Raw genomic sequence first — 10,203 nt, forward strand, 5'->3', positions numbered from 1 at the left:
AGAAGTTGTAGAGGATAAAAAATAAAAAAGGAAATGTCACACAACTAGTTTCTTTTGAGGAGCCATATAGACTACGGCTTAGGTTAATGATAAAGAAAAACAACTGAGTCCCTGAAGCCTAGCTAGTTTAAATTCTTTAAATGTTGCGAGATATATTCACAGGCTTTGGAGTGCATCAGAGCTGAAAAAGAGCTTTGGGAATGACTTAAGGTTAGACTGAGAAGTTTTTGTCAAATACCTTTGAGGTGAAAAACCCTAGGAAACATTTTCAAGTTGTGGAGAGGCACGTAGCTAGATGAGGGACTCCTTAAGATCAGGGAAGAACAGAGCAGCCCAGAGATTCGCTGACGTGCCTTTCTTGATAGGATTGATGATCGAAGGTGTGACTAATTCCATGTACTCATTTCTGCCCTCAGCTTCCTGATATGGAAACTGTTGAGGAATGGGCATGCACCCTGAGGCTTTCAAGTAGAGCTGACTGATTCTTTTCCATGTATAAAAGCTTGGGTGTGTGATTCTCTTAAGAGTTCTTATAATGTTAACTTTAGAGATGGTAATAAAATGATAGTTCTTTTCATTGTAACCAGAAAATGCAGCCTGCCAGCGAAAGAGTTGGCTGAGAAAAATACCTTGCTTGCTCACACTCTGTTAATCTGTAACAAGTTACTTGGGTATGAATGTATGTGGGTTCTTGAGACAACTTGGTTTTCACTTGTAATATTTAAAATGTTTAATTATGTAAGGGAAACGGGAAACATGGTTTTTATCTATATTCATTATAATCCTTGAGAACTAGAATGTAACTGCATTGGAGTTTATATATTGCTATGTATGCTGTAAGGGAAAAATAAAGACAGAACTGATGCTGAAGTTGATAGGAAGATCCTAAGAGTGCATGTATGTTTTTTCCATCTCTCCCAGGCCCAGAGAATGAAGTGATACTTCCTCAGACAGAAAAGTCAAAGGTCTGCCTCAATCCCTGAACTGCTGGAGGCTGGTCTTCATACCAGCAATATTTGACTCTAACTCTCTGTCTTTGCTCTGCCCCACCTTGTGTGTTTGTCTGTGTCAGAGGTGTTTTGTTTTTGCCTTCTCTTCTTCTTCTTCTTCTTCTTCTTCTTCTTCTTCTTCTTCTTCTTCTTCTTCTTCTTCTTCTTCTTCTTCTTCTTCTTCTTCTTCTTCTTCTTCTTCCTCCTCCTCCTCCTCCTTCTACCTCTCTCTCTCTCTCTCTCTCTCTCTCTCTCTCTCTCTCTCTCTCTCTCTCTCTCTCTCCCCTTTATCCTTTTCTTTCTAAATTTAAGGCACCTGCTTTCAAATCTATTGGTTTTTGTCTCCTCCTCAAACTGTCTTTAGGAATCGATCACCCATGTTGATGTCCCCACTCCAGTCTTTTCTTCCTGGCTGGGTAAGGGACAGCTGCCCTTTCCTAGAGGTGCACAGGGGAGGTGCTACATCTGGATGCTGGGTCCGGGTCTGAGGGCACTGGTGGAGGATCAATGAGACACCAGGAGCCTGAGAGCTTGGAGGGTGGAGTGGACAGAAGCCAGAGAAAGACTGCCAGGGAGGGTGGTGCTGTGGAATCTGGCCGCTGTTGCCTAGAGACAAGAAGGACGCTGTTGCCTGAACACAAGGGGAACACTGTTGCTACGAGACAGCAGAAGGCAATCTTTCTCTTGGCAAGGAGAAGTCAGATAGCCTGACCTCTCAGAGCAAGGGCAAGGCCATGGCAAGACACACGGGGCAGAAGATGTTCCAGGACGAAGTTCATCAGAATCAGATCTTGAGAGAACTATTTCTGAAAGAGCTGCGAACACAGAAGCTGTACACGCAGTATCACGTGAATCCCCTGCGCAAGGGTGAGCAGGCACAAGATGGTTTGGAGGAGTGGGAGAGCAAGCCTCCTCTGGCTCTATGTTGAGTTTTGAGGGGATCTCTCCCGTTCTCCCCACATCACCCCAGGCATGAGAGGTGCATCCAAATGCGTCCGAAATTGAGTATTTTAGATGTAGAATAAAGATAAATGATTTGGGGTGGGGGTAGTTGTGCTTCTTAAGTAATTGTACAGGGTTTTTATGTCTGCTTTTTGTTAGGTTTTTATGTTTGGTTTCTTTTTAATACACCAAGGGGTTTTGTTCTTGTATGGTTTGTTGTTTTTATTATTATTTTGACTTCTTACCCCTGACCTCCCTAAGCTCAGAAGTGGTAAGCTACCAGGAACAGAGCTTGAAATTTCCCCTCCCCTCACCCCCACTCAGCAAAACCACCCCATGCCCACGATCTCTCACTGTCTTCCTCCTGTGTGACTCCATTGGGTTCTCTGAAACCGCCTCTGGGCCTGAAACTGAACTCCAGACTCATGGGTCCCACCACTTCCCTGCATTCTTCTTTGGAGCAGCTCACCAGCAGCTTTCTGGCTGAATGTTTGCCCCTCCTGGCCTGCTCTGCTTGCCTGGCCTAAGCATCCCACTGCGCTAGCTAAGGTGTTAGCTTCTCACCACTCCACCTCGCTGCACTCTTGATCATTCCAACCCACAGTTCTCCCAATTAACATCTGCGCAGCTGAGCGAAAGGTCCCAATGCCCATGGCAGCCGCTCTGCCCGCTCAGGACATTCGCTCTCTAATAGTGTCTGAGTAGGTCTCTGTGGTCTCCAAACCCCCTAGATTTGTGACAGTCTCAGGAGCTCCAAGTTACTCTCCCTCCAAGCACCAACTTCCTTCCTCCACATTCCTTCCTGCTATCTATGTTAAAAGACCAAACAGACCAGGCCAATCCCTTTGTAAACATTTTGGAGGTGTCCTGCAGTTTTGAGCTGGTTTGAACCCAGCAGCCTAGAAAGTCTCATTGGATCTGGCTCTGGTTCCTTTCCAGCTTCCATCCATTCTGACCCCTCCCCCCACATTTAATTCTCCCACCCAAGAGTCTCCAGCAAAGTCACAGTGCTTACTGTGCTCTGGCTCAGCTACTGCTACATACACACATACCACAAACACACACACACACGATACACACACACACCACACATACATACCACACACACACACCACAATACACCACACACCACACACACCACACACACACACCACACCACACCACATACATACCATATACACACACCGCACACACACACCCACACCCCTCCCACACCACACACATACCACACACACCCACACCCCCCTCATACCACACCACACACACATACCATATACACACACCACACACACACACCACACACACATACCATATACACACATTATACACACACACCACACACACACACCACACACATACCATATACACACACCACACACACATACACCACACACACCACACACGTACCACACACACACCTCACACACACACATATACCTGACACACACCACACACACATACACACAATCCTTCCTCCCTTCATTCCCATAGAAACAGATTTCTTAAGTGTGCCAAGCCATCTCCCATACCTACATGCTCCTTGTCTCCAACTTCTGTGCTGCGTTAGCCACAGTCAAGTCCAGTCTCGCTGTATGCAGAAAGTGTGGAGACTTTATTTACCCGTATGTAAGCTAGTTTTTGTCAGGAGACTTGATCACTAAAGTGAGGAGAAAAATTATTCCCCAGTTCTGTTTAAACATTGTCCATTTTACGAATTAAAATGACCCCTGAAGGCCGCATGCAGGCTTTCGCAGACAGTGCAGTCTCCTGGCCCAGCCCCTCTGGGCTCATAACTAATGGAGTTCACTGTTTTTTTTTTTTTTTTTTTTTTTTTAGTTTTTCCGAGACAGGGTTTCTCTGTAGCTTTGGAGCCTGTCCTGGAACTAGCTCTTGTAGACCAGGCTGGCCTTGAACTCACAGAGATCCACCTGCCTCTGCCTCCCGAGTGCTGGGATTAAAGGCGTGTGCCACCACCGCCCGGCCAATGGGGTTCACTGGAATAAAGTGAGAATATACTACAGGGTGTTGGCACTTGCTTTCGTTCACAAAGACTTTGCTAACACACTGGTAACGTCTTTGGCATTTGAGTGTGGCTGGGCTGAGAATAGCTAATAGGGTCCGAGACAAAGAACTTCTTGGAGGGCACGGGCTCCCGTCACCTTCTCATTCCTCCTGTTCTTCACCAGCTCTCTCCTTTGGATGCGCCTGACTCTGCCAGCTGTGACTCATCTTCTTTCCATGCCTTCTCACACAGTGTACCCACCCCTTCACTCAGGACTCCCAGGCACCTCCCGGGGACACTCACCACACACCCACGCCACCACCTCTATGCACGTGGCCTGCTCCCAGGTTTCTTCTCACATGTTATCCCATGTTGACATGCTGTCAGTCACCACCAGAGGGAGTACTCGGGAGCTGGGAGCACTTCCTGTCTTGCTCAGTGCTGTCTGCAGTGCTCCCGTCAACTGGAGGATGTGGATTCAGTTTCTCCAATCAATGGCCTCCTGCATGTCCATCCTGTCTTCAGACATGCTTGCTTCTCTGCCAACTTGGCAGCAAAAGTTTCCTCATGCTGGAAACTGGAAGAGAGTATTCATGTAGGACACCGGGAGAGTTCCAGTCTTTTAAGGTCAAGTAGGCGCTCCTGGCTACGGTACTGGAGTAACAGGCTTGCTGTGAGGTCTTGTTCCTTAGTGTCCTGCACAGTTCCTGGCAGATGCCAGACTCCTTAGTGAATGCTAAACAGAGGCCTTGTCTAAGGTGAATCTTAGGACAATCTTAGGCCCTGCTAATGTGAATTTTGCTGCTTGTTTTTCTCTAGTTCACACGATTGCCAGGAAGCCTATGTCTTGGCATGATAACTTGGAGGAACCTGCAGATGGTGAGTGCTGGGCTTGAGAACACTAAGGGCCAGGGTACAGAGGGTCAGGCAGGCTGTAGATACCTCTCAGGATTCTGCTACCTTGGGGAAGATATGGGGTCCTCTGAAACTGGTTTTAACCAAGGTCACAGGAGACTGACTTTTTAGCTACAATGCCAGGTCACTACCCACGAAGCCAACAACAATGTTTATAAGCCCTTACCTTGTATCCATCCAACCCTCCATCACCTTGAAGTCATAGTGACTGGTTTTAATTTTCAATGCCTCTACCCACTAAGCAAGTGATGGGCAGTGCTCTAGCATGCTTCTGTTGCTGTGGTCAAACGCTCTGACCAAAAGTAGTTTGGGGAGAAAAGGGTTTATTTCTTCTCACATTTCCAGGTCCCTTTTCCCCAAGGAACGTCAGGGCAGGAGTGTATTGAGGAGGCGAGCAGGCCTGCTTTTCATCCTGCCCAGCTCCGGCATGGCTAGCTTTACACCAGAAATAACAACACACAAATTGTATTCATTTAAACACTGCCTGGCCCATTAGCTCTAGCCTCTTACTGGCTAACTCTCACATCTTGATTAACCCATTTCTATTAATGTGTGTAGCACCACAAGGTGGTGGCTTACTGGAAAGATTCTAACCTATGTCCATCTTGGGCTGGAGCTCATGGCGTCTGCCTCATTGCCTTCTTCCCAGCATTCTCCTGTTCTCATCTCCCTGCCTCTACTTCCTGTCTGGTTGACCTGACCTGCCTATACTTCCTGCCTGGCCAATTAGCATTTTATTGAAATATATGATTGACAGAATACAGACAATTCTCCCGCACCACAGGAGCTTGAAGCAGAAGTCATGGAAGAAGGTTGCTGGTTCACTCAGTCTCTGGCTTGCTTGCTGCAGCCTCCTGCTCAGCTGGCTTTCTTATACAGCTCAGGACCACATGTGTAGGAATGGCGCTGCCCACAGTGGGCTGAGCCCTCTACATCAATTGTCAATCTTGACAATCTCTCCCACCCCCGTGGACATGCCCACCTGTCAATCTGATCTAGGTAATTCCTCAGCCCAGGCTTTCTTCTCAGATGACCCTAGGCTGTGTCATATGGGCACTTTTAAAGCTGATCAGGACAACCAGTTTCATTTTTTTTTGTTTTCAAAACTTCTCTGAAACAGTTTTTAGGATGATTGCTAGAATTAGGCAAAATAACGCAAGTGCTTAGGGGTGTGGTTTGTGGTGCTTCATAAATGTTGGCTGTTATTTTCATAATTACCCTGTAACAGTCCGCAGGCTGGGGCTAGGAGGAGGGCCTGTTATGAAGGAGCAGGAAGTAGCCTCATACATACTTGGAGAGGAGTTAGGCAAGGGGATGAGTGAGCCAGCATCTCAGACTGGTGCCTCTGTCAGGCAGTGGCATTCTGGGAAGAGTTCTCAAAGACTCCAGGCAGAGGCATGTAGTAATAAGAGCAGCGGGGCTGCTTCCCACTGCTCAGCTCCCGGCCACCGGCCACCGGCTAGCTTTACCAGAAATAATTACACAGAAACTGTATTCTTTTAAACATTGCCTGGCCCATTTGTTTTAGCCTCTTATTGGCTAGCTCTTACATATTGATCTAACCCATTTTTAATATTCTGTGTAGCCCACGAGGTGGCTTACCAGGGAAGATCTTAACCTGCTTCTGTCTGGAGTGGAAGAATCATGGTGACTGACTGACTCGGCTTTTTTCTCCCAGCATTCTGTTCTGTCTACTCCACCTACCTAATTTTCTGTCCTATTAAAGGGCCAAGGCAGTTTCTTTATTTAACCAATGAAATCAACACAAAACAAAAGACTCTCCCCCATCAGAGGCAGAGCTTCTCAGGGGAAGCTGTGCAAAGACATTTCATGATCTGTAAACAGGCACAGGAAGGGGAGGCGGCAGCACGGTCTGAGAATTGTGTACAGCCTGGCTCTTGTCCTTGCTGCTGACAGTGGGCTGTCCCTCTGTTTCTTCCCAGGGCTGATTCCTGCTCAGCATCCAGAGTCCCCCTTCTCTCACTAGTTGTGTGAAAGTGGGAAATTACTAAACTCTTTGTGACTTGGTTTCTTTGTCATGAAATGAAGGCATTGCAGTACCTGCTCCTTTCTCTAGTGAAGGAAATGCACCAGATGAAGAGGAACATAAATAAAGTAATCCCACATTATCTCTGAACTGGGTATAATAAGGGGTTCTTTATTTAAGAGGGGACTCACAGATCACAACAGAGAACAGAAACAAAATCCAGAATTCAGGTGTGAGAGCAGAGACAGAGCAAGAAAGCAGAGAGTGTGCACCTTTTGGTACCCAAAGCCATGCCCAACCTGGTCCAGTTTCTCAAAGGCCATTGGCTGAAGGAAGTTCCCCATCACCTCCCCCTTTTGTCTAAGTAAGAGAGTTCCAAACCCAATACAAAACTATATACAATAAGAACAGATATCAGGTATAAAAATTAGAAGTACAACCAGCACAAACATATTAAGCAAGAAACATATGCTAAATATTTCAATTAAGTCATAAGAGGAAAGCAACTATGACTATCTAGTCTTCAACCCCATCGAAGACCAGAGAAGGGAGATAATATTACTTGAGTAGGCAGGAAGTACAATCAAGCAGCTTCCAAAATGTGCAGTAGATGACAGAGACAACGACTACCTGGGCAATCACCCAAAGTCTCATTTGCAACATTGGAGCAACCAAATTTGGCTAAGGACTATAGTAACTGATGGACCATTTTCAGAGGCAGGAAAGTTTTCAAAACCATCTTACACTGTCTTGCCAAGGTTTGGCAGTCCTTTTTTTTTTCTTGTATTTTGCTTGTCCAGTCTGGACACTGTGCATTTTGTCAGTGGTTGAGGCATGGGCATTTCTTTGTCCAAAGGCAATTTTTTTTTCCCCAAGAAGAAAACAAGCTTAAAGTGAAGTTTCTTTAGTGTTCAACGTTCTCTTAGGAATAAATTGGTGCTGCCAGGAGGAATCACGTTTCACGTCAACATAACCCTAAGTTATTTAAATGCCATATTCTACAGTTCTTTGAAGTGGTCGAAGATTACAGTACCAGGTATGGTTTCCCTCCTGTTGAGTGGTACTTAGGACCATTTAGAGAGCTGCTGGTTACCACCAAGGTATGCATGCCACTACCACACCCATAGGTTTATCATGCCATGCTAGTTGTTGCTGCGGTTTCTGATTCCTTTTTAACTATGCCTCCTCTCCCAGCCAAGTTCCTGAACGTCATTCACCATGCTGCACAGGGTCCAAGGAAGAAATATCCAGAGACACAGACTGAATCCCAGGAAATTGGATGGGATCCAATTCCCTTGGTAAGTATGGCTCCTTCACTTAGTGGTCCCTGGGAGCATACCAGCAGTGCCAGTGATGGTTTTGAATTCGGGGCCACATTCCCTAGTTGTGTGACCTTGGACAAATCACTAAGTTGTTTTGTATTCACCTTAGTGCCATGCTCCTTCAATACGCCTACACATTTGTCAAGTAGCCCATGCTAGGCACTATCCTCGTAGCTTAGCTACAGTAATAAATACACTGCCTCTCCTCTGTGAGCTACTTTCCAGGGGTGGTGAGCTCTGAGGCAAGGCCTCCTTCAGGCAGCAGGGAGGGGCCTGCCTCAGCTTTGATAGGTTACTCTCCTTCAGTTTGGAGATCCTCACATATATCTGTGTCACAGCTCAAGGTTTAACAAGGAAAAGCCCTGCTGTCACCGGGCCTTGGGCCTGATACAGATCCAGCTCTACATCATGTAAACCCTAGTCTGCTTCCTCTCTGAAAGACTGACCCTGCCCCCTCCCCTCTAGGTCAACCCAGACCGCCAGGACAACAGGCTGAACCACTTCAAAGTCTACCATGACATCACTCTGTACAAAGCTAAACTGTGGAGTCTGGGGGAGGATGATCACCGGAAGTAGCATTCTCTTGGTAGAGCGAGTCTGAACGCAGAATTCCCAAGGTGTGCGCCATCGGGAGAAATAAAGGCAGCTTCTGTTAAAAATCACACAAGACATATTTTACACGGGTCACCACATTATGATTTAGAGTCAGGTAGGGTCTGATTGAAAACGCTTCAGGAGGCCTTGGAGCATCACATAGGCAGAGGGAAGAGGAGGCATCCACAGAGAACGGAAGTGAGCTAAAGAAGCAACCTGATTGGTTATAACATGTGCCCATCTTGTCTGTAATGGTTTGAACAGTTGCCCTCTGGTAATGGGGACTACAGCTCAGCTACTTGTTGTGAGAGGTCTTTGTAGGGCCCTCAGATGAATCCCAATGACCAGAAGACACCTGATAAGCAATTGAAGAGAGCAGCTTCATTTTCAAGAAAAGACCATCAAGCTGGGCCCCCCTGAAAATGGCCTTAAGCAGTGGGAGGGAGGTTGGGGGTGGGTGGGCATGTAAGGCAATCCTTTTAAGCCTGCATAGGAGAATTCCAGCTGTGGTTAAGTGTGCTTTGAAGTGATTGGGTATAGGCTCTTACTGATACAGGAATCATTTTTTTGGTTGGCTCATGACATCTGGACCTATGATTATGGTGTCAAGAGCCTGTCTGCTGTGTCAGGGGTCTGTGTGACAGAAAATAGCAAGAACAGTTCCTGCATATGGCCGGGTAGAACCCCGATTGACCACTAGACTGGATGTACTTCCTGAGGGTCTGGTTGAAGCCAGAAATGAGTCAACATAGGATGGGGTAGTAATAAAGGGCAGAGCTCCTTGTAACCTGACTGCTGGGGAAAACAAAACTGGCCCTGGTCCCTTCACTCAAACAAATCAAAGCAAAACAAATAAACAAACAAAATGTTGGGCATGGTGGTGTATGCCTTAAATCCCAGCACTCCGAAGTCAGAGGAAGGCAGATCTTTGAGTTTGGGGGCAGCCTGTCTACAGAATGAGTGCCACAACAGTCAGGATTATACAGAAAACTCTGTCTTAAAAAACGAGAGAGAGAGAGAGAGAAAGAGAGAGAGAGAGAGAGAGAGAGAGAGAGAGAGAGAGAGAGAGAGAGAGAGAGAATATATCTCAGTGTTGCATATTGGGTTACGTTACTGTGTTCTGGTTTCATTTCTGTTGCCACGAAAAACAGTCAGACAAAAAGCAGCATGGAGCTGGCCCCATCTTCCCCACCTTGAACAGTCATATCCCCCACAATATCAGTAGCCCATATGTCATCCTTTTTTAAAATATGTATTTATTTATTTATTTATTATGCATACAATATTCTTTCTGCGTGTATGCCTGAAGGCCAGAAGAGGGCACCAGATCTCATTACAGATGGTTGTGAGCTACCATGTGGTTGCTGGGAATTGAACTCAGGACCTTTGGAAGAGCAGGCAATGCTCTTAACCTCTGAGCCATCTCTCCAGCCCCCCCATATGTCATCTTTA

General features: G+C 46.4%; 1 protein-coding gene across 1 annotated transcript; it reads left to right on the plus strand.

Annotated features, from left to right (window-relative positions):
- Positions 1-1,709: 1,709 nt before the first annotated feature.
- Positions 1,710-8,824, plus strand: Cfap144 (cilia and flagella associated protein 144). Its single transcript, XM_075992505.1, has 4 exons — positions 1,710-1,856; positions 4,753-4,812; positions 8,030-8,133; positions 8,623-8,824. The coding sequence occupies exons 1-4, from the start codon at positions 1,724-1,726 to the stop codon at positions 8,731-8,733; spliced, it is 408 nt and encodes a 135-aa protein (XP_075848620.1). The 5' UTR covers positions 1,710-1,723; the 3' UTR covers positions 8,734-8,824.
- The last annotated feature ends 1,379 nt before the right edge of the window (positions 8,825-10,203 follow it).

Source organism: Microtus pennsylvanicus, chromosome 11, assembly GCF_037038515.1.
Source record: "Microtus pennsylvanicus isolate mMicPen1 chromosome 11, mMicPen1.hap1, whole genome shotgun sequence".
Taxonomy (NCBI): domain Eukaryota; kingdom Metazoa; phylum Chordata; class Mammalia; order Rodentia; family Cricetidae; genus Microtus; species Microtus pennsylvanicus.

What these genes read in the sequence shown, in the direction of transcription:
- Cfap144 (XM_075992505.1), top strand. Translation starts at nt 1,724, where the DNA reads ATGGCAAGACACACGGGGCAGAAGATGTTCCAGGACGAAGTTCATCAG. An exon ending in CGTGAATCCCCTGCGCAAGG is followed by an intron (nt 1,857 to 4,752) that starts GTGAGCAGGCAC and finishes GTTTTTCTCTAG; the next exon opens with TTCACACGATTGCCAGGAAG. An exon ending in GATGGGATCCAATTCCCTTG is followed by an intron (nt 8,134 to 8,622) that starts GTAAGTATGGCT and finishes CCTCCCCTCTAG; the next exon opens with GTCAACCCAGACCGCCAGGA.